The sequence below is a fragment of the Pangasianodon hypophthalmus genome, chromosome 21 (genome assembly GCF_027358585.1).
Source record: "Pangasianodon hypophthalmus isolate fPanHyp1 chromosome 21, fPanHyp1.pri, whole genome shotgun sequence".
NCBI lineage: Eukaryota > Metazoa > Chordata > Actinopteri > Siluriformes > Pangasiidae > Pangasianodon > Pangasianodon hypophthalmus.
In genome coordinates, this window is record NC_069730.1 from 18,441,804 (window position 1) to 18,467,769 (window position 25,966).

At 37.7% G+C, this 25,966-nt stretch overlaps 1 protein-coding gene across 13 annotated transcripts in view; it reads right to left on the reverse strand.

Annotated features, from left to right (window-relative positions):
- Positions 1–16,578, reverse strand: part of dlg1b (discs large MAGUK scaffold protein 1b) — an 85,261-nt gene extending 68,683 nt beyond the window's left edge. For all 13 annotated transcript variants that reach the window (XM_026946244.3, XM_026946243.3, XM_026946242.3 and 10 more), the window contains exons 1-3: positions 15,962–16,578; positions 13,152–13,283; positions 4,963–5,126 (exon numbers count right to left, since the gene is read on the reverse strand). In XM_026946244.3, coding sequence (XP_026802045.1) covers positions 4,963–5,126; positions 13,152–13,283; positions 15,962–15,980 — 315 coding nt within the window. In that variant the 5' untranslated portion in view covers positions 15,981–16,578. The remainder of the gene's footprint in view (positions 1–4,962; positions 5,127–13,151; positions 13,284–15,961) is intronic.
- Between the last annotated feature and the right edge of the window lie 9,388 nt (positions 16,579–25,966).

Here is a 25,966-nt window from a genome sequence, read left to right on the forward strand (position 1 = left end):
CACACACACACACACACACACACACAGAGCATCAAAAATGCTGAAGGATGCCGTATGGTCAGCGCTGTTAAAAAACCTGGGAAGCCCAAATAAGGCATAGCAATATGTGTTATATTCAACATGCACACACACACGCGCGCGCACACACACACACACACACACACACAAAAGGGGAGATGAGTAATAAACGATAAGTAAGTGAACACCAAAGCACCAAACCTAAAGTACTATATTCATCAGCAGTAAATCTGTGCTTAAAGAAGTGCTGGTACTGACTAAGAGCAGCTCAGATCCGCCACGTCACTAACGCATGAGAATAAATATTTGATGTGTGTGAATTAGTCCGCCTGCTTTAGAAGCAGACTTAAATCTTCTGCACGTTCCAGGATGTAATGAGGTCTTTATTCAAAGCAAAGGAAACATCAAAATAGTGGGTTGAAACCCAAACCCATACCCATCCCAAAAAAAAAAAAAAAAAGTGGTGCGTGATTTATTAATACGCATGGCTAGCAGCTATTAGCTCCGGAGTGTAGTCTGATTGTGGTCACTTTCAGCAATATAAAAAAAATATTTTACACCACAACCACTTCCAGTTCTTTAAAATCTTAAATATCAAAATATGGTCAGTGAGTAGCTTGACCAATCACAATATAACGAAGAGCAACCAATGAAATGCCACAAAGTGCAAAAAGCTGAGAAAAGGTTTCAAAATATCACATATCCATATCAAAATGAACCATTTTAGTTTGGTGCAGTAAAAAGTTTTTTTTTTTTTTTTTTTTTAATTATTTAAAATCTATCTAGACGGCTGCTTTATATATATTTTTGTTTGTTTTGTTTTTTTTGAGTGATCAAAAAAATGCATAGAGGTTGGCAGGACTGCCGTAGTTGCTGTTGTGGAAACCAAGCTAGTGTCTGTCAGCCCTAACAGAAGGCTCCTGCTCCTGTCTGTGTCCTCATGCTCTTCAAGATAAACTTTTTTTTAAATACTTACACATCTCTATTACACATAAACAGGTAAATGGTAATGTCATCTTTAACACAGCTACACATGAATACCCTTAAACAAGGAAGACGTGCAGGTCAGTAACAGTGTTTTATGAGCTAGACAAGAACATCAGACAACCAGACGACCATGAAATGAATGTTGGAAAAGATTCTGTATTAAACAAACAAACAAACAAATAAAGAAAACCGTGAATGTTGCAAAAAATGCTGAGAAACGCTGAGAAAAAGCCATGAGAGAACACCCTCCCGTCCCAAGGAACCAGACGTGGCTCTGACCCCCGAGCCGAGCCCAGGTGAATGGAGCACAAGTGACACATGAGCCTCTCTGCGACGAGACAGAGCGAGACGGAGAGCAGCCCATCTCCATGGAACAGGACAACAAAGAGCGGGAGAAGACGAATGGGGCCAGCATGCGACCATGAGGGACGCCGCACCGGAGGCAATACTTACTCGGTCCAGCTCACCAGAGGACGCTTTGGCTTTAGCAAGCACATGGAGGATTTCATATAGAAGAGGAGAATCCTGAGATTAGCAGTTTTGTATCAGAAAGAGAAACAGAAATAGGACATTTAAACTTAAGGAAAGATACATACACTCTCACACACACACTTAATAACATCTAATAACTTGTACAACACTCGAACAGACGACCATGTACAGACAAAGCTAAATATTTTTCAGAGCTCCTCTTGCAATGTAAACTCACAAGGACGTATGAAACATTGGACACACATTAGGAATTACCCTGCGCTCACACAAGCTGCTTACGTCGCATGTACTTTGTCACTTGTGTGCGTGTATCATCCTTCCAGAGTTTTTTGTTCCGATGAGTAGTGGCCAAAATGTAGCCTTCAGCACCTGATTTACTCCAGCATACAATTTACTTTTGTTTAAAATGTATTCTAATATTGTGAAAAATTGTTTAAATTTGATGTACGTTACATGCCAGCTACAAACACTTTGTATTAGCTACTAGCAAATTAGCTTACTGCTTACTGTATTAGCTACAAACACGCTCCAGAGGCACCAGCAAACTACTTTCTTCCAAGCTTTATTTTTCTTCGTAATGTCTCAGACACATGAGATTAGTGAGATTTCATATATGTAACAGGATAAGATGAAACCACAGTTATGAGTCAACCAGTTAACTGGAACTAACTGCAGTTGTGAGTCAGACTGGACATGCCGTATGAGCCAAGGAATCATTCAACTCAATGCTCGGATTTGTCGATTTTACTGCTTTGTTGCTGAAATCGTGGCTCAGTGTATGTCCATTAACATGACATGACAACAACTTGTACAAATTAAATCAAGCATTAGCAATCTTACGGGTAATTCTGACGCTACATGGCTGATGATGAGGATTTTTATAGTTGATGTGTCGTCTGCATAAACAGCAAAAGCATACTCTAATATAAAACCACACAGGTCCATGTTACTGTATACAATGTAATACACTACTGAAAGTGTTAGGGGCGGAGCTAATTCTGTTGTTTATGAAAAAAAAAAATATGATCGCACCTCTATTAATATTTCAGCTTCAGTTGAAAAATGGGGATGGGAAGATCTGCCCCAAAGATCTGCACCAAAATTATTATAAAGCTTATATAGGTATATTCCCCACGAGTAAAATCTTCGGGATTCCACTGCCGGACGTTTGCCAGACAGGAGACAGGAGGCCTAATTCCCGATCAGACAGGAATCTACTCCAGACTTGTATAAGCGTGCAGTCGGTTCTGCAAGTAGACTACGATGAAATAAATCCCTTTATCCTACATGCAGGGGCTCGCAGAGACAGGGGTATATAACAGGGGTATAAAAATGAATAATGACGCATAGATCTGAAGTCAGCAATTTAGTAAGAATTGAAATAAAAATTCCTGCTTGAAGAAAATGTAGAAATTCAAGCAATTTAGGCACAAAAACATTGATATGAAGTCATTTCTATTTAATAGAACAATAAATTAAAAAAAAAAAAAAAAAAAAAAAAAAATTAAAAAAGTTAAACTTTCTAACACGATTACACTGTGTTCCACTAATCCACTAATGTGACTTACAATAACAATTTACTTCATACTGCATTCAACAACATAACTGCATAAACACATTTGGTCCTTTTTTCTCAGTTGATAATAGATTAGCATGAGAAATGCGTGGAAATTTGGACCACTGAAGATTTTCAGTGCTGGATAATTTCATTGTAAAGATATTTTTTAATTATTTAAAAACTTTTTTTTGTCTTAGTTGGCCAGAAAAGTGCGAATTAAACACACATTTACTAATAATTGTAAATTTTTCGAAATAAATTCGGTTGTAATCTGTTGTACTAACAGTCACAAAATAATCAATCAACAAATTGTACAAAATCTGAAGAACCCAAAATGTGTATCCTCTATAATGCTTATCCACTACAGCACAAACAGCCTAGTTACATTTGTGTATTTTTTTTTATAATTCTGAATCGTACAAAAATAATCAAATTAAGATCTGAAGTGAATTGTGGTGAAACCAGAGATTTTATGATACACTGAATTGGTGAGATTAGATATTCATTTCCCTGAACACTATGGCTGACTGAACAAATGTGTTTGAAGACTTTAATATGGTTTGTCATTTGACAAAATGTCAACTTCTACCACATCTCAGATTCTGCACATCTCACTACACCTCAGACAGCATTGACCAACTACTGATAATTTAAAAAAAAAAAAAAACCCTTTTCTCATTCCCATTGTTGGCATGTAGAGTTTATGAGACTGAGAAAGCCTTGGTACTGATTTGAGGAAGTACAGTTGGAGGAGCAGGAGGTGTGTGTGTGCTGACGCAGTGTTTTGACGAAGATGTCATCAGGTTTAAATTGGTGACAGTGTTGTGTTAGCAGCGAGAGACTCAAATCTAAAGTCAAATCTAATCTTAGAACAGCGCTCGACTGTGGACAGTGAGGATTAGTGTCAGAGCGTGCGTGTGTGTGTGTGTGTGTGTGTGTGTTTTCACAGTAACACTACACAGACAGACCGAGCTTTACACTTTTGTGAAATCTGACAGTTCTGCAGATGTACTCAGTGTGTTCTGTAAAGAAAGTGAAGCTACAGAACTACACCACTACAGTGTGTGTAACTGCCCTTTTGCCCTTTCACCACCCTGCTTGTAGTTAACACAGCTGTGAAGCCTGATGTCCTTCCTCCTGCTCAATCCAGATGTAGAGGTGCCAACACTGCTAACAAGAAAATCACATAATGGCAGGCAGAGAGGGAAAAAAAAACTGAACTTTATCCCCAAAAATTCTACAACGTATCAGTAGACGAGAGGAGGAATGTTTTCTGCAGATATGCATCAATCAGCAGTAAGAAAATAGCGAAGTGTGGTGTGTTAAAGCTACGTAATAATAAGCAGCTCATCCAAAGACACGACAGTCCCGCTTTCTTCCTTTCTTCCTTTCTATTGGCTCACAAGCCCGAGGTCTGTGAATTCACAGGTTAAAATCAAGACCACATGAAACTACCCATGACCAGAAGCAGTCTTTCACGTCTCACATCCTTTTTGCCTCAGTGAGTTGTTTTTTATCTTTAGTTGAAAAATCAAATCACCGTCACTTTTTTCATATAGCTGTCATTAATGCTCAACAGCTTAACCGTAAATGTTGACACCTCTGCAGATGGACTGAACACCTTTTCAACATGGTTATAACAAACATTAAGTAGAGATTTCACTATACTTAATAGGGGGGGCAAGTTTCATTCAAACACTCTTTCACAAGGCTAAACAGTAAACAGCTGAAGTGTGTGTGAAGATGGCACAATACAATTGCGCTGTGAAAATGTGTGTAAAATTTTCTGGACCAGTGAAAGAAGCCAAAAGCATTAACACAGCGGATGTTGAGTAGACAGTGTTCACAGGATTGAAAGAGGAGTATGCGCGCGCACACACACACACACACACACACTTCATTCCTACCTCTATGCTGGTGCTGATGCTGGGCATCGTGTCTGAAGTACCGGTCGGACTTTGGAGGCTGGAGAAATCCCACAGGTTCATGGCGGCCGGCCCGGCACTTCCTTTCATCGGGTCGCTGCATTTCTGATTATCCAATAAGGTCACTTCGTAAAATTCCTGGATATCTGTCAGAAGAGTGGAGGGAACATGACTCTGAAGTGGTCTCACTTTTAAAATGCGGCTTGAATAAACAAATAAACAGAAATCAATTAATCAATCAGACATCAATGAGAAACTGTTCATAGAGTGAAAGAGGAAATGTACTTTTAGGCTTAAATGGAGTTTAACTAAATAATTAGAAGCTTGGTCATTAGATAGGAAGTTATTTTTAATCCATGAAACAAAATAATATGTCAAAAACAATGGAATAGTCAACTATGACAAAACTAGTTGGCTTTTTTGTCTTAGTGGAGCAGAACAGTGTTGTGTTAGTTCATCTCTTAACAGTCAACCAAGTCACTCACATGTAAGTGAAAAGGAATTTTAGAAAACTTTAAAACATCTAATGAAACAGTACTGGACTCAGTAGCATCAATAAAACCAGGGGTTCCCAAACTTTTTGGGTAAATAGACATTACGAATTTTCTGCGACCCCAAGCTTTGACCACCCTACATTTATTTTAAATTCCAGCTTTATAATGCAGAACTACTGTAACATTTGAACAGTTTATCATGACAGTAACATATATAAGCGTAACTCAAGTGAGTAAAAACCAAAGGAATATTCCTTGCACTGATTTAGCAGTCTAGTGGGAAGTGTTGTGCTGTTACAGGAGAATAATCCACGCCGGGATGGAGCGATACGGCCTGACGTGAAGCCTGGTTTATACTTAACACATGATTCTGTGTGCGCATGCAGAAGCAGCGGTAACGTGAGCAGCGTTGTTCACACACTATCATATCTTACATGCATCCAGTAGACGGTACATCAGAGCAGAATTGTAAAATATTTAGTGATTTCACGCACAGCGATGTTGAACACACTGATGAGCTCTGTCTCTGTCCGCTGTCATCATGATTGTTGTCATGAGCTGCGTCTCATATCAAAAACTCTGACCTTACATTCAACAGTATTTAATGGTTTTCTAATCTAGAAAAATAATCCAGAAGGCTGGTACACAAAACAGACTTTACAGTAGGTTTGAATGTGACATGAGAGGGTTTTAAAATTAAAACAATAACTATAATAGCGAAACCAGTTAGTGTTAGTACTCAATAACGCTCTAGAATAGTACATAAGCATGTGATTTAAGACACAATGCTAGTTTGTTTAGTAGCAGTAGATGGACAGGGTAATTTGTCCTTTTCTTTTTTTTTTGGCTGAATTCAATGTGGCTATCTGAATGTGACTCCCAGTAACATTTCAAACTATTAGCATACAAAATCTGTTTTCGATCTTTCTAATATTAGTTTATAAAAATACACCATTTGCCATGATCCAGGATGATGACTAACCCAGAACAGTGATGTGTGTAAATATTATATTTATTTGTCTCATCATTACTACCTTGAATAAAAGCGTACTTTTTTTTCATATTACCAAATTTTATTACAATATATTAATCGTATTAAAAATACATTCAAATGTTTAAAGCTCAATGATATTTGAAAAGCATCATGTTACTAAATAAAATACACGGCAAAAAAAAAAAGGAGATTTATTTGGAAATCAGGTGACAGTTTGGACTCTTCAGCTTCTAGTGCACTCTACACATGACTGCTGTTTACTTGCACTCACATGGTAGCTATCGGCTAGGCTATTTACACAGAGTGCCAGTAATCCATCAGAAGTGGTTATAAAGGTCATACACAGCCACTACAACATCAGAAACAAGTCTGAGTTCTTCCCAACAAAATTTAACACAAACCTCTAACACTCGGTTAAAAGCACTTGAGCATATTTAACTATTTAAATGAATAACACTAAGTGTGTCTTGTGCAAAACATTGTAATACATGGTGTTTCAAGTGATGCAGGGAAGCAGTTACTTCCTTAAATGAAGAGGAAGTGACCTCAGCAGCACAGATAAACAGCAGAAGGACGCAGTTGTGCCGTGAGGGATTGGGGGAACAGAGGTGAAAACATACCCAGGATCACATGAACGTATAGGGGGATGAGTGTAAACATTTCTGTAATGCACATGGGTGGAGGTGATTCCTCCCGCACGGGTTTCTCTTTGAAATCTTCGAGCAGGTGATTTCACAGCTAATAATAAAAACTCTACCAGGGGATAATTTTGTCTCAGGAAGTTATAAGCTTCACAGAGGAACTCTAATGAATTTCTGAAACTGTATGATCATTTCCAGCTTTAAACAAAAGCAACATTACATTACTAGCATTTTTAAGAAATAAATCACTTGTACTACTTTTGTAAATATTTCAACAAGGCTTGGACTCGAGGTTGTGTTTATCACGAAGGATTTAAAGGATTTAAAAGTAACGTTGAATAAATAAATACTCTCATCTCTTTCACATGACTCACACTTTTGGTGGGAAGTTAAGGATGGATAATGGTCAGATGATTTATCTTTGCTGTCATGTTTCCTCATTACGCAGTTCGGCTAGTTAGCCAGCTAGTGACTAACAGTTGGTGAGTTTTTTCCTCCATATTTTTATTTCATATAGGTGACAATGAGTGACTCGAGCTCTGTGTTCACCTAATGCTTGTCTTATTATCCTTTGCATGGAACAGAAATGAACACGAGTTATAGTTTTATTCTGTATACTGTTATAGGTAGCTAAAATTCCTTTATTGCTTTGTAAACATGGAGTATAATAATTCTGAAATCAAGTAGGAATACTCTACAAATTCTACAAATATCCTAAGATAACATAACATTCATATAAGACTATAACTACACAGTTTTTAACTCTTGCCTTCTCCCTGTATTTCCTTTTTTGCTTTGAATTAATTATCATGATGTCATGATTCATCTCAATGCTATCTGGTTTGGTTCGAAGCTTTAAACTCTTTCTGAAAAGTCTAGAAAGAAAATGCTGAGCACTGACGTTAACAGTTAAGTGTTATCAGTATTAGGGCATCAAAGATCTACAGGACATTCTGAAAAATATCTCGATATCTTTCTGCCCAGCCATACATAGTGACAAATCTGATATACACAGGCTTTATGAGCAACATGTCACACGCTGGAGCAAAGCTTCTGGTCCACAGCAGTAAGACAGAGCAAGTGATTAGTTCAGACAGACTGTGTAACAGGATGAGGATCAGAGAGCTGGCGTGAGGAGGGACATCCCTTACAGCCGATCCAGATTACGCGGCAAAAGTCACGTCACATGCTCTCGCCAAGCACAACACTACAAGCTGTATTTAATGCCACACATGCCAAGAAATGTTTACAGTGTCATACAGGGACAGGCTTTCTATCTCTCAGACTTTCTGTGTGCTACGTATGGCTCAGAAAACTGCTGAAAGTGAAGAATTTCCTCACACAGCGAATGTCACGCTGTGATCACGTGATCACATGTCATATTGAAACAGACATAAGCATCATATATTCAGTCTGTAATCAGATACCTGGCTGTCAAGAAAGCCCCACAATGCCCCTGCGCTGCAGTCGGAATGAAATCTTTAAACGTAATTTTCTTAAATTTCACTTTTGGAAGTAACATCACGTAAACCGCTAGAACTTTACTTTTGGATGAAAGAAATGCGGATGAAAGAGAAACATATCAGTTCAAGACAGTTTTCAGAACTATATATAGCAGAAAATGTCAAAATTTCACCATGTGAAGGGTTTTCCCAGGCTGCCACATGTTTGTGATGGTAGCTATAGTAAGACTATATCACTGATATTCCACAGGGCCGGTGTGGAAGCCATTTTAAGAATCGGCCCATGTTTCCAGAAGTTTAAGCGCCAAAACAACAGTGCCAATAAAACATACCTGACAAATATAGGCTGTATTTAAAAGCTTATTCTGTCATGGCCTGTAACTGAGTTTAATCAACCCACAAGATTCCTTGAGTCTCAGCCTTCCAGTCAAAACAAGCGCTTAGCTATCAGAGTGCACTGCTTCCCAGCTTTTCCGGTGTCTCGTGTTTCCTGGTGTCCCTCTGGAGAGAGCTCTGTGGTAAAGCTGGCTATAAAACACTGCTGGACTGATGTCTGATTAAATTGTCCTCTAACCACAAGATCAGAATTTCACAATATCGGTCAGCTCGTCTTACCTCTTACTCTTTTTCACAGCGCAACACTGTGGCTGTTTTTGGGTTAAGAAAATTCTGTGATCGAAGAAAACCACCACCATCACCTTCTCTCCCACCTTCCTCCATACACCCAGATTAACTGTCATGTAACGATCATGTAGTAAATGCCAGACTCTTTAATAACACAGGATAAATATTACCAGTGGTTATTTTCACAGGTCATTTTATAGCATGTAAAAGATCAGCACAATCTTTCCAGACACTAAAATATGCAGTATTGAGAGGAGTTTTTCTGACAGGAGTAAAATAACTCTGGAGATACTCTGTGAAATACTCTGTTAATAATCACATTATCCCACCACCTAATTTCAAATTAATCTAAATAATCTGCATAAAAAGGGCTCTAGAGCTGTTTTGATACAGTACACTGTGATCCATTAAACTGTAATTCTGTATTGTGCAAACAGGTCAATTACTGAGACTGGAAAACACAGACAGAGGCCACGCCTCCTTCACTGGGATTAACACCCACAGACCACACCTCCTTTACTGGCACTAACACACACCCAGAGACCACACCTCCTTTACTGGCACTAACACACACCTACACGCCACGCCTCCTTCACTGGGACTAACACACAGGCCACTCCTCCTTCGTTACGACTGATTTGAATCTTTCCACCAGCACTCATTTCTGACTTCTGACTCAGACTTCTATTCAACCCCTATGTGTGTACAGAACTGCATAAAACTTTAATCATCAGTACATAAACAATAATGAAGTCTTCAAACCTTACTAGTCTTTTGATCTTCTGCAATCTACCACAAAAAAGCTGTGAATAATTAAAAGGCCGGCTATTTTGTGGGAAAAACCCTATCCAGGTGAGGAAGTGGAGACATTCTGCTCCTAACACAGCCGCAGCGTAATTATGAACAGATTGGGTGGTGTGAAATTAATTTTTGATCCGAGTCATCATCGGGTAGTTAGAGATTGTGTGATCATTATCCACCATTATTCATGGTGAACAGAGACATATGTATGCTGATCTCAGTTTTAAAGCCCGATTTTAAGAGCCTGTGTCAGAAACCACAAACGCTGAGATACACAAAGCAAACAACAGCATTTTAAATAAGCATTTTTGGCAGAACTGTTGCTTTAAAATAAGGTGAGCTCAAATCCCAGGACCTGGCACACATTGCAGATGTCTATCTGGTCCTGTCCTTTAATCCTTATCTATTCCAGGCCTCCTCCAGAGACTGACCCTGCACTCTGACCCTGCACTTCATTGCGTGAGGACATGCTATGCAAAAGATTCAAACACCTACGAGGCCATACATCAGCCAGTAAAGCTTGCACAGTTGACTGCAGTATGCATGTGTAGATCATCGTTAGGTGTGCAGTGAAGCGTGTACTACAGCATTACTCTCTGCAGTAAATCAGCGGCTCTGGGATTAGGACTGAAGTAATCATGCCCACTGACGGATTACACCATGTTTGTCCTTTGACATACATATCAGAAAGAGTGCAATTGGAAAACTGTGGCTCAAATCCATTATTCATTAGAAGAGACACAAGAGTGTAAGACTGATGGTATAAGACTGAGCACGTACTACAATTTGCTAATATTGTGTGTTATACATGCATTAAAACCTCCAGCAATTCATCACAATAACTAGCTACTAACACTCTGCAACAACAAAAACTTTCAGCAACAATATTCTCCTTTTATCATCAACACTGATCTTTACTAGTGAGTAAGGTTTACTTTTAAAAAAACAACAACCAGACTTTAGGTTGACACTTTGCACAAAGTAAATATATACTTATATACAGGTGTGTGTTCTAGCTCTAGTTCTACAATTAGTTTTTAGATTCTCGAAACAAAATATGCGTGATCTTTCTTGCTCTGGCTAGTAATAGAGAGTCCATTTTTTTGGTAAAGCAGTCAGATCATAATGTAATAATGTATTTATTAAATAGACTGAGGACACTTCAGTGATAAAAATACAAAAACTTACCTCATATTTAGGATTACAAGCACTAAATCTCTTATTTTTTAATCATGAAACTAATCTTTAAAAAATTAGTATATGTCTTGCTGTTATGTGCTCTGTGAGTGTGAATCTGCAAATCAGTAAAGACCTTACATTACAGGAGAAATAAAATCACTACACTCCAGAAATAGTGCATTATACAGTCCTATGCACTTTAATGACTTTAAAAGAAATGTAATTTAGGACAGTGTACATTGAGAAATGAGGTTTTTCCACCAGGCTGATTCTAATCAAGTATCCCGTTACTCTGTAATGAACACCAACGTTAACAAAGTGGTCCAGATCTCTCCTGTGCAAGCATGTGACTTACTGCAGGTAAAATAACGCAAGTAAATAAAAAACAGAATCACTTTTCGACCTAAAAAATAAAAAAAAAAATCAGTTATCAGTCACATTTTGTGAAAGGGAGTGGGAGGCAGAGGTTGTGGTCGAGACAGGAAGTTGACCCCTGGTGAACTCAAACCGGCCGCTCCACATTCCTGCTGCTCGCTTTTCACGGCACGTTTGTTGGAATAAACCAGTATTAGTCATGCAAGACGAGTCTCTGCTTGCTAGCGCATGGGAGAAAAGGTGAATTTTACAACAGTCACGAGCTGAGAGAGGAGTTGTGGAAACAATCACGTGGTTCGCACAGGGTTTGAGACAAGTACAAACTACTGCAGCCCAAGTTTCCCAAGTGAACGCCATTACTCTGAGCAACACACAGACTGCAGTGAATTATCACCTCTCTGAAAATCATGGCCATTCTCACAGCACACGTGACACAGAGCTACTACACGACTTTTATAACTCAACACCTCTGCGTGAATTCCAGTTAAACACAGAACACAGACAGGAAAATGCCTCAGGTTTTCCCCAAACAAACTCATTTAATGATATAAAACCCCCTAGCAACAATGCCAATAATAATATCAGGCATGATACTTAATTATGTGATATGTAAGGCATAAAACACTCCTAGGTTTTATAGGAAAACAATCAACAACAGGATGGTGTGATGTGGTGCAATGTGTCCCATCACCACCCTAAAGTTGATTATTTTCCTGTAACAGCATGCCTTGAAGCATTTTATTTATCTTACACCACATCAATTTGCAAACGATTGCATGTTTTTATTTAGTAAAGAGGAAAGTGTTAGTCGTTCCCTCACCAGCCTCTCCTGAAAATGAATAAGACAAAAAAAATGTAGTTTGTCATGTTTCCTAATACATAACTCCTCTGTCCTGAAGATGTGAGGAACATCGGTTACAGCCTTACCTCTGACTGTTACAAAGCCCTGACACTGGAGACTCCTTCCATAGATAGATAGATAGATAGATAGATAGATTCTTTATTGATCTCAGGAGAAATCACAAGGTTTTTTGTTTTTTTGATAGAGATTAAATAAATGTTTATGTTAAATATTACATAAACATCTCTTTACAAAAAACTTCACCATGTCAATGATTACACACGTTTTCTTAATCCGTTTATGTTGAGCATCCATCGTACAAATCCCTGTGGTTGAGATGTTACTATAGAAACAATAACATAACAGAACAACACATTGACATGAACCTGTGCTCTCAGTGCTGCCATCAGAAAATCAGTTAACACCTTCTGACCAATCAGAATCCAGAGTTCAACAGCGCCGTGCTGTAATTCATGATATCTAGCATGCACGAGTGTTGTTGTGGACACTCCAAATTACCTGCAGTGAAACCGCCTGGGTTGCATTTGCATCCTATTTGGAAGGCAGCATTAGCATAGCAGTTCAGGTTGTTCAGTATTTTAAAAAATAAACAGGTAACTACTTTATTTTATTTAAATCTGAAGGCTGCATTTCACGATGTTTAATAATCCCAAAGATAAATAAGATCATCATCAAATCAGCCTTTAGCATAAAATAAGTGTGAACGACAGGAGAGGAAAAACTTGGAAGGAAAGGTACCTATGAGTGCCTGGAAGAGGTTACTCTGGAAGATGTCGATCACTCTCTGAATGGAGTGCCTCAGCTGTCGATCCTCGGTGTTGTTGAGTTTCGTCCGGTATTCTTCCAAGAGCAACAGAGCCCGCTGAGCATCTGGGGGATGACCGTTAAACATTTCAAGAGGACAAGTTTTAGTTTCAGAGCATGCCAGTAATACCACATTTCCACATTTCATCAAAAAAAACACAACTTCGTAAACAGTTGTAGTATGAAAGCAGAATAATGTCTGTCTATAACGGTTTGCTCCACAGCATACTCAGAGAAAAAAAACCACACTGTGGAACAAGCAGCTGTACTGTGTGTCCACTTAAATCTCAACAGGCAGCCGTTGTGTGTGACGGTCCAGGACTTAAGGGACATACAAGCTAGTGCACTGCATAGGATGCAGGAGCGATGACACACCCTACGTTGTACACAGGCATATAGACACTAGGTGGCCATTTGGGATTTGTCTTATTAGACATGTTTCAGAGCAAGAGAGCTCAACCAGAACTAGATGTTTTTCATACTCCAAAATAGTGCACTTATTTAGGATTCAGCTTATAAAACAGATCAGATCAGCAAACAGCGCATAGGACAACATTTTGGGACGATTTCCATTTAGGATGTAGCCAATGAAACATAAATATAAAAGTAAAAGGCATAGTTATTCTACTCTATGCAGGGCACCTGGATAGGGAACAGGAAGATATTTGCATTTTTGTCAATATGTCAATAAACAGATATGTGTTTAGAGCAAAAGAGTCCAACTTTGGAGATATAGACTAGTGCACTATATGGAGTGTAAAAGCAAACAGCAGCATTAATTCTATACTATAGTCTAATGCGCTATATAAGATGTGGAAGTAAAAGGAATAGTTATTTTATACTCTGTGTAGTGCCCTTGTACACAGAGAGGAGATTCAGCCTACAAAACAAATAAAGAGAGAGAAAGGCTAATCCATTTTTACACCCTATGTAGTGCACCTATCTGGGATTAAGCTTATAGTGCACTTACACTCCAAGTAGGTCACGTATTTGGAATTCAACCTATAAAATATATAAACAAATAAACGTATACAACACAAGAGATCATCTGTGGTTGTGTATCATACTACACAGAGTGCAGAAGTAAGGACAGAAGTTAATGCACACCCCATGTAGTGCACTTATTATGAAGGGAGCACTGGGACATTCAGATAAATGAACCTATTTAGTGCACTTATCATGGAATTCAGCCTATAGTGCACTTAACCCTATGTAGTGCACGTATTTATAAATAGATAGATAGATAGATAGAAAGATAGATGTGGACAGAGGAGAGAGGTACAAGATGTAGTTATTGAGTACCCTGTGAATGACAGAAGTATGGAGACATCTTGGATTTAATCTATACAATATATAAATAAATAAATGTCTACAGAGAGTGTAAACTACATGCACTTATCCTTTACCCTATGTAGTGCACTTACACGCCATGTATAACTGGAATTCAGTCTACAGTGCACTTATACCTTATGTGTATTTGGGATTCAACAAATAAAACAGACAAATATCTAATTAAAGCTCTGTACAAATCTTCAGATAGAGTAAAATTAGAAACCATAGTGATCTTATACCCTATGTAGTGCACTTAGATAGGGAGGATGGAGACATTTAAGAAGAGCAGTGCACTTATTCCCTGTGTATAACTGGGATTGAGCAGATAAAATATTACTTTGTAAGTCTTCATATAAAATAAAACTTAAAAATGTTCTTATCTTACATGTAGTGAAGCCTATAAAACAGAAATATCTATCAGAAGCCCTGTGTAAGTCTTCAGATAAAGTAGCACTAGAAAAAGTAGTGATCTTGCACCATATATAGTGCATTCATACGCTATGTGTATTTGGGATTCAGCCTATAAAACATAAATATGCAACTAAAGCCCTGTGTAAGTCTTCAGATAAGTAACATTAGAAAAAATAGTGATCTCACACCCTTTGTAGTGCACTTATACACTAGGTATATTTGGGATTCAGCCTATAAAACATAAATTTGCAACTTAAAGCTGTGTGTAAGTTTTTAGATAAAGTAACACTAGGAAAAGCAGTGATCTTACACCCTTTGTAGTGCACTTATACACTAGGTATATTTGGGATTCAGCCTATAAAACATAAATATGCAACTAAAGCCGTGGGTAAGTCTTCAGATAAAGTAAAAGTAGTGATCTTACACCCTTTGTAGTGCACGTACAGTCTAGGTATATTTGAGATTCAGCCTATAAAGCAGATGTGTATCTAACTGAAGCCCTGTGCAAGTCATAAACTAGTCAAAATAGAAAAAGTAGCTATCATATACCCTAAGTAGTGCACTTATACACTATGTGTATTTGGGATTCAGCCTATAAAACATAAATATGCAACTAAAGCCCTGTGTAAGCCTTCAAATAAGTAACACCCTTTGTAGTGCACTTCTACTGTAGGTATGTTTGGGATTCAGCCTAAATACAAACACGAGAAGAAGCCTTGTGAAACTGGAAAACGCAGTATGCCCTATGTAGTGCACTTGGGTAGGGAGCAAGGATGCATTTGAGACTTGGGTTAAGTGCATTAGGGAAATGTCCACAGCAGGAAAATGTACAGACTGTTTAAAATGTCTCCCTATTCCCTTTATAATGCACTATTTAAGGCAGGAAATAATGAGTGTCCAGACTTGGTCTCTGCTGCATTATGGTAATAAGTGTGTAAGTGTGTGTGTGTAAGTGTGTGTGTGTGTGTGTGTGTGTGTGTGTGTACTTCTCTGCCACTCACCTTTCTTCCTGACCGGCATGGTCGGTTCGGTCGGACTCCCAAAGTGTCAGGCGGTGAACTTACAAGCCTTCGACATGAAATCCGGGTGTAAACATGTGAAAGAGTTGTGGGGATGTTTGGAAAAGGCGAGTCGGAGTTGCTGTGTCCTCCAGGTCCGGGTCAGGCTAAAACGACTAGCTCGGCTAAGCGTCACTTTTGAAAGCTGACAGCGGCGGAAAAGGGAAGCCGGGACGGTCCAAATGTTCAGCTCTTCCCCACACGCTAATTTCCATTCAAACATGCAGGAAAAAAGCGTGTTTCACCCGCACAGAGCATCAGTTTCTCATTCTTTCTACACTGCGTGAAGTGTTTAGAAAAAGAAAGTGATGTGTGGTGGCCAGTCGTGGAAAGCTTTCTCCAAAAAAGAAACAGAAAACAAAACAAAACAAACTGACCAAGCAAACACTCTCCCAACACTGGCGATTTAAATCCGCACTTTTATAACACACGTCGTTTTTCCAAACTTTAAAATATCCTGAAGATTTTTTTTTCCAAAAAAAAAAACGTCTTCTGCAAAGCGTCAAACTTCTCTCGTTATCTCCACCTCCTCCTCCTCCTCCTCCTGTTTTTTTTTCCCTTCTTCTTCCCCCTATGTGTCACAAATTCCAAACTTTCCACCAAGATGGCGTCCCGGGGTTGGGAGACGGTCACGTGACCGCAGAACCTTCGCCTTGGCCGCCCAATCATGGCAGTGAGCTACCTTCAGCTCGGCGTGGGGAAGGTGAGACCTGACACTTTCTTAAAGGAGACAAGTGGAATAAAACTTCAGCTCTGTTCCACTCAAAATGTTCAGCTCAACCAATTCTATTCAGCTCAGCAAATTCTCTTCAGCTCATCAAAATCTGTTCATGCTTATGAAATTCTGCTCAGGTCATCAAATTCTCATCATATTCTTTTCAGCTCATCAAACAAATTCTGCTCAGCTCATCAAATTCTGTTCAGCTCATCAAATTATATTCAACTCATCATATTCTTTTCAGCTCATCAAACTTTGCGTTGTTCAACCCTGTCCGAATTCAGGTCTGGAAAAGAAAGGAGTGACCTTGTGCTTTTCCTCAGAGAAGAACACCAAACTCGGCACAAATTTGCTCAAAACTCAAATGTGGCACAAATTTAATTTGTTTTTTTCCCCCCATATGTGGCGCTGATTGTTCCTTTGTCATTACACATGTGAACAGCAAAAATCAGCACTGAATCTGGCATGTTTATGTGCAGTACTGAAATCTGCCATGTTTATAATCAGCTGAACAAATTCACGTGACTTCGATCAAACTAACTTTTGTCTCAGAGGAGAACAGCAAACTCTAATTTTGCTTAGCATTCAAATGTGGCTCAAATTCAATTTCCTTTTTTCATGAGAATGGGTATCATTTATGAGTCTGTTAGTAAAACCGTGTAAATGTTTGTTTAAGCCAAACCGCACTAAAAAAATTCAGATGGATTTACAAAAGTTTCAGAAATGCTGCTTTTCTTCGTACACTTGTGCGTGTGTTGATCACCCATAAATTGCAACGCGTGTTCCCAACACAACACTTCTGCATTTAGTGACACCCAAAAAAACTCCAAGAAAATGTACAAGTGCAGACAGCTGGGGGCATAAAATGAACGCTCAGGGTAAAGGCTGAAAGGCAGAAGTGGAAGTTATTTTGACTCACTTCTATGCCAGTAAAAATATACATTAATATATAAATATTAATAATAATAAGGGAGTATCAAATCTTCCATCAGGCATTTGTTTGAGGTTTACGGCTCTATGCAAACAGACTGGAGTGTCCTCCACTTATACAGCGCCATTTCTTTGTCAGAATTGAATGATTCATTTTATTTGTTTTAATTTATGAGATAGTGTTGGCTCACTTTTTTATTTTTCATGTTCTTTAATTAATGCCAAGAATATGTACTGACTACGTTTCACAAAATGTTTTCAGTGGTACTCTTACTCCCTGACCTAATGAACTAGCATGAGGATGTGTTTTTGATCGAGAGGCCAAAGCACTTCCGTAAGTTCATTCTGGATAAGGGTGTCTGATAAACACCATAAACGTTATAAAAAAATACAAATTACTACAAGTATATTATATAATAGTGCTGTGATCCATGCAAATGATATGATTTAAAGCCAATCAAGTCTTGGTTTACTTATTAGTTTTCTTATGTGCACGAGTAGGATATAAAAGTTTTTTTGCAAATTTACATGATTTCAAATTTCTTGTGTAAACACTCATATGAATGATTTACATATAAATCTTTTTTTATCCAGTTTGATAAATTAGGCCACATGTGAGGAGCAAAAATCACTGAATCTGGAATTTTATATGTGATCCGTATATAACCAGCTGAGTCTGAAAAGTCAGATTTAAAAAAAAAAAGTCTAATTGTCTAAACACACTAAAGAGTTATGTACACACAAAATACCCATCCAGAGCTAAACAAATAAAATGAAGGCAACAAAATCAATCACTAAAAAAGTTACTGTATAGGGGAGGCCAACAGACAAATCAGGTCAAACAAATCAAATAACCATGACGAGACATAATTTGAGTTGTGTGTATGCTGCTGTGGTGTCTAAAATGATATATTCTCAGCTTCAGGTGCTCTGCCCATTGGATACTGTTTGTACACTTTTCTGGCCACAATCTTCAGGATCTCAAAGATTGCAGTCTGATTGGCTCTCCCCACATCCGTGCGCTGTTTACAGCAGGAAAGCAACCTTTTGAATACAGCAATACAATGCACTTTTCAAGGAATAGTGTGAAAGTAAAGAGTATGGTGTGAGGCACTTATTGATGAGCAAACAATATTCTTATGTGTTTGATGCTGGACTGAAGTTGGATGGAAGTAACTCGCATGAAAGACGCATAAAATTTGCTGTTAAGTCACTTTGATTTCAGTACCACACAGTGGCTCAAAGTGGAATGCCAGAAATGGTTTTTCAGGCTGTCATGAAAAACCTCAAGTTAGTTTGAACTTCAAGTAAGTTTGAAGCTGCATGAATTTTGATCTGACTCATCAGCCTGAGCTGATATCATATACATATCAGATTTCAGTACCACATATAACTGATAAAAAATTTGTATTGTAAAACCTAAAATTAACAGTTTTGAAGTGGGATGTAAAACCAGATTATTACCTTCAACTTCGAATTTACATTGAAATTCAGGCACCACTTTTCAAACAAGCTTCTTTGCCATAGATTTAAATATAATGCAAATTCATGCATGTGTAATTATGTAAATAAAGCTATTAGTCACTATCAATTTATCTAGATGTTAAATGCAGTTAGACATGATCAAAACACTTTTAAATCCACAGATGTTCACTACACACACAGCAAAGAGAAAGAACACAAGCCCATGTCTCTTGAAGCTCATGTGTATCCACGCAAACAACTAAAGCTGTGTCCTAGATTAGAAAGAAGTGGTGGTAAAAGAGCTTTTTTTTATTTTTAGACAGTGATGTTTTATGAATGACCCTCTCTTATCTCTGAGCGTCTACCTCCTCTTTCATCTGTGGAACAGCCGAGAGCGCTGCATTGTGCTTTATGTTGCTTTTGCTCTGTCCATTTCACAGATAGATTACAGAATTGAAGCTTAAGTGAGAGAATAGTATGAGACACACAATATGATTAGCAGACATTAAAAAGTTAGATGTGTTTTGGCATTTCTGCATCACACACGATGATGATAACTGAGGAAAATCTGAACTGAATCTATTTATTTGTAAGTAAAGATGAAAGATTGGTTCCTGCAGTGATGGGAATTGACAAATATTTATTCTCAGAATAAGAAAAGTGGAATACAATATCAAATTGTATCACTATTTGTCAAATATTTAGAGGAGAATCTGCTTCCCGCTGAAGAATACGAAGCTTTGCGTAATGTAACATAAGCACATTCGAGCGCCTGACTTTTATTCCACGTCATCCAGCCCATCTGGCTCAAGCAGACAGTAATGAGATTATAGCATCTGTTTTTCTGTCATCGTTTTGAACAAATAATCATGGCATTAGTCAGGATTTTGGCAGCGCTTGTTTTAAACCCAGCCGGATGACATTTGAAAAGAATGAATTCAATTTCAAAGCTGTTATAATTGAAGACAACATAGGAGTGGCATTAAATATTTGCAAATGTGATGGTCTTACAAAGTGACAATAATATACAGTAATATCAGTAGTACCGCAGGGATTAAAGGTGCGGTCAGTGATTTTAAATCAGAATCCTCTTTGTAATATTTGCCAAAGTTTCTTTTCAGGAGAAACTCTGGGCTCTGATTGGTGACAAAAAATTATTTTTTTATTCCTGATGTGTTTATTAAAATAATTGTAAATTAGTTATAAAATGTGAGACATTTTTATGACATATGAAACTTAAAAAGTTAGTGCGTAGTACAATCCTTGTCAATTTAAATGTATACATCTTGTAAGTCATAACTGCAATTTTTCATTTATCATTATATCCATCTACAAATTTGTTTTCATCCCATGGTAGATAAATTATTGTCACTGTTATCATAAGATGTTCCAAATAGAAATTAAGCATAATGTCTTAATTCCAATCACAGCCTATTGAACAAGCTAAGCGGTAAACAAGGTAATTTACTATCTGTATATGAATGAGCTGTCAGTACACTGGGATCACTTAAGAAGGAGCTACGCTTGCATTCCTTGTGCATTTAATGCATCACAGCTGCCTTGTGGTCAATGACAGTAACACAATCAATGCAAGAAATCCCGTACTGCTGCAATCAGCATGGCTACCTAGATAAATAGATTATTTTTCCAAACGGATTGCAAATATGTCAATATGTGTCATCATTTGTGTGAGAAATGATGCCACGTTTTGTTCTTCAATGTTTCAGACATCTTTTTAGTATAAACTAATAGCTAACTGATATGACAGCATGAATTTTGATGCATTCAGACAACATGTTTTTTTTCCTCTGACTGGACCCTGTGTACCGAGATGATGCTATTTCAGGATCACGGCTGGTGTGATCTAGTGGCCAAATGCCCATGCCAGCACTGCGGGGCAAGATTTTCTCGTAATCTATTCAAGCCCAGAGCCAGTGATTAGATGATAGTTACAGCTTAACGTGTTTGTGAATAGCCAGATGGCACCTTACATCATAAAATAAATGTTAGTGTATTTTCCCACAAGGCAGACAGTGTTATCAAAATCCTACCCTGGACTTGGATGGGCATTTCAGAAAGGGAAAACACACAATGCATGTCAGTGAGAGTGGAAACAAAGCTTAGACGTTGAATGGTAATGAGCGTTGTGTTGAGTGGCACAGAGATAGCATAGCATGTCACCGCGTCACCACCACGTGAAAGTATGAATCCCTAAGTATAGACACATATGTGAGATATGATTTACATACAGCATGTTGGATGTGCTCCAGAGGTTATAAGCGATACATATTCAGAACTTTATGCATGCATATCCATTAACATCTGTATTTATAGTCCATAACACCAATTACATTGATGCATTACTTCCGACACAAGTGTGGATGTTAATATTTCCAAACATGCTTTGAATGCAACAGCTGCCATACATAGTGCAAGCATATAAAAAGAAACCACGTGTAGTTTGATATGCAGACGCTTCAAAGGGATAGTTGAGGGAAAATCAGATTTATACTATTTTCTTGTTTTGCCAAATCAGTCAGCCAGGACCCGTCTGCTGTAGGGCTGGGCAACATCATATAAATATGTCATAAATTCAAAGCAGCCGATTCTTTATTTTCCTGTCTATTCCGTGTTCATTTATTTTCGTACACACTAAATAAAAGCATCTGTTATACTGTTGCTCGTGGTTTGTTAGCAGGCCGTAGTATCGTGAGTCATATTGTTTATATCCTAGAAATGTTTTTAAGTATTGTGGTTTATTTTTGTCATATCATCCAACTCTTGGTTCGTTAGTTTTGCACTCAAGCTATTAGTCTAATGTAGCTAACACATAATGCAAATCTATCTCACCCAAATCATTTCCAATAAATAAACACATGCCCAAATCTTCATATACTTGCTTCAAATAACATTAAACTTTGAAACGGCTTTTTGAAATAAAACGTTTTTGTATAATAGCGAGGAAAGCCTGTGATTACAAATTTAAGTCCAAATTGGAGCTATATTAACTATATATTTATATTAACATCTGTATAACATAGTTAAGGTTTCAAACCTTGGGAGACGGGGCCTAAAGACCTAACTGCAATAAGGGAAAATGTGATTCTGTTTGTCCAACATGGCTGGAAATCACTTTTGGCATCATAAAGCTGATTCTTTTCTTAAAACAGCATGCTCCTATGTTTATTTTCCTCCTATAATTTGCCAATTCTTTTCCCAATGATTATTTTTTTTATTAAATAAAGAATGTCATGTTCGGCTTATAGACAATGTTGATCAAGTCTGAGAAACAAGTTCATTTTATGACTTATAACAGCTATATACAGTTACCCAAGTTAACAAGAAACCAGAGAGCACAAAGTCCTCTGTCCTGAAGACTTTCCTGTGGTGGAAAACGTACTTAATGTTACAAAGTGCTAACACTGGAGACTCCTTCCATAAATGTTAAATAAACATCTCCTAAAAGAAAACTTCACATAAGGCTGGTGTGTAGCACTTTTAAGTAGTATAAAGTGCTACACAATGATTAGATGTTTTTCTTTGTTAAATAATGCTACATTTTTAATCCATTTATTATTAGATTTAGATTATGTGGAGTGTCTGGTGTACAAGACTCTTTGAATGAGCTGTTTAACAGTGCTGTGGTATGAAAATAGACAAACTGCTTTCTATGGTGATATTACAGTGCTTCTTGTCTGGAATCCCTTTTTAGACTAACATCATTCATCAGTATAGAATCTCGGTATCAGGATCTTTTTTTTTTTTTCCATTGGGTCATTGCTACAGGCACAGTTTTCTTCGTTGTGTCTACAGTAATGCCCTTATTGTAGCAGCCTGTCTGTGATGACACAAAGCACTTACTGTCACTGAAGATCTAGTCCAATTGGCTTTCACTTGATAGTGAGAGATCCTTCACATAAATACCCTAATTTAAAAAGGCAACATGGAGCAAAAGCCAGAAACGTCCCTGAAACTGATTTTGTTAGCTATTTAGAGTCTCTCTTGTTGGTATCGACAACCACTGCACAAAGATTCACAATAGTTCCTTTGGGAAAACATTTATATGTGATAAATCCATTTTCCATAATCTGAGCTCTCTTGAATTAAAGTAATCCTAGATTATCCAAAACAATGCACTGAATTAGCAGCTCAGGCCAGAGGGATTAATCCTGAACCAACAGGCATCAAAACATAACGCGAAGATGAAGTGTAATGCCATAAAACAGCTTGTGGGTCAGAAAGGAACATAAATACACAGACACGAAACCACATTTGCTAATGAAGTTACACTGCAAAAGAAGATCCAGCCTATTAACTGACACAGTCCCTCCATTAAAAGACAATTTCACATGATTAGATTAATTCCTTTTGTTTTACATTCACACACATTTTCACCCCCAGCCTCATTTTCCATCAGGTTTATGGGCTATTGCCGTTGGAGGAATTCCACCGTCATGGCTTCAGTCTTGTTACTGCTGTGGGAATTCATTACTAAAGCCTAATGACATGGCTGCTGTGGATTCTACATCAAGGAGGAATGAGAAAACATCTTTTTCATTACATACCCTTCACCCATCTTATAAATTACATATACTACCATCCAAAATACGCATCAGAATTTAAAGTGGCGTGTTGTGTATGTAATGTGCGTATGTAATGTACATGAGCTGAGGATCAAACTGATTTTTATTACCCGTTGCCATATTCTGTTAGGTAAACACAGTACACGTCTGTATACTGCAATACTTCTACCCAGAGACATCAGATGCAATTAATGCACATTATAATCTACAGATGTTCAAAAATGATCAAAAAATTGTCAGAACATAGGAATAATATTTCTGAATTTAAAAAAATGTGGACTTTAGTCCCTGGTCTCTTGATGTTTGGACTGGGTTTGGCAGGGATTTTTTTTGTAATTTTTTCTTCCCTGCTTAGGCCATGTCTCTATTTCTGTCTTTCTTCTTTCCCTGAATGATGTTTTTCATTGTGTCCCTGAACACTTCTTTTTATATCCTTCCACAGCGCTGTGAATGGTCAATATTTTCTGTCTTATGTCTTGTGAGACCTGTTTTTCACTTTTTTTTAACTCGATTGCTCACAGCAGGTTTCTTCAGAGTTGAAACCTGTTTGTTGGCTCTTTTAAGCCATTAGACATCTTAAAAAGGCAAATTTCAATAAATTAACTAGAAAATGTTAAAGGGGATGCAAACTTCTGAGTATGTTTATTAATATTAACTACTGACTCGATAGTTGTAATATTTTAAATACTGTGATATCATGTATAAAACATGCATATGTATATTATGGAGGAGTGTCACAGCAAAAAAATGTGATAGTCAGTGTGAATAATATTTACATATTTTATGTGACATTGTCACAGTCATCTGTGGCTGGCATGTTCAGGGCTGCCTGCTGGGAGAAGCTCTCTGGATCTGTTAGCCAGTTGTGCTGCCAGCTTGCTCTGCTTTTACACATACACACACACAAACACACACACCAAACAGACACCATGTGTGAAATTCCCAGGATTCATTGGCTACACAGATGAATCAGAGGCCTGGATGGCCTCTCAAGCACTTCGAAGCCCTGCTGGGCAGGATTACCAAACCATCTGCTAATAACTAGCAAAGCAAGGCAAAAGTCAGAGAGCAGATCTACAGAGGAAGATATGTAGCTGATTATGCATTTATCCAAAGCAACTTACAAGTAGGTGTGGGAAATATGATTTTAAAAAAATGTCATACTACGATATTTGAAGGCATTTACACAATACATATTGCAACGTTTAGTTTTGCTAACAACATACCAGCGAAAAATAGCTCCTCAGTAGTCCACTGTTGTCCTTTATTAAAGCCTCCGTCCACTTTAAAATTTTGAGTTATTTTTCAATTTTAAAATTCAATCAATTCAATTAAAATTTAAAATGATCCAGTAGAGCATCTCTTCTTAAACCTCTATCATACCTTGTTCAAATAGATTCTGCAGTATTTACTTCTGAACTTCCAAAGCTAAATTTTCTGATAACCCCAAGTTCACAAGATGTTACAGGACATTAACATTTTGTCAATATGCCAGAACACAGTCAGTTAGCAATCAATAAATACTGTAATTACAATGTATTATTAGTCACAGGGAGACTTTTCATTATAATTTACCAGCATATCTGAGGTAAATGTAAATATTTTAGACAATGTTTTCTTGTTTCCACTGTCACTGTGCCTCCACATGTCTGTATAAAAGCCTTTGGCTATATGCTAGTTAACTAAAACAAGAGTCTCAGTCAGGAGCTAGCTTATGCTCAGTATTTACATTCGAAGTTGCTTAGCAAATATGTTCTCACAACTTGAATATCAAGTGTTCATGTTTAATTTCCGTGGAAGCACGCCATTATTTCAGATTTCAGATTTCAGAAGTTGTGACAGGACATTTACAGTTCTCAGTATGCATACACATGGAAGTCTGGTTAGCGATATTTGTAGTAACAGTAATAGCAGTGTTATTTTAGCCATAGTGAGCCTTTTCTTTATAATTTTCCACCACATTTGAGGAAATTGAGGATATTCCAGGAAATTTCGCCTTGTTTCCAGTGCCACTGTCCCTGTACATGTCTGTATAAAAGTCTCTGGCTACATGCTCGCTAGCTACAGCAGTAGTCTCAGTCCATAGCTAGTTTATGCTCAGTGTTTGTATTAGCTAGCTGCTTAGCAACAGTGTTCTCACAGCTTTAACCACAAGTGTTCACATTTAATTTCCATTTAAACACACCATTGTTTCAGATTTATGTAGTGCCCCAACTGAGGATAGTCTTTTTGGGTTAAAAAAAAAAAAGGTAT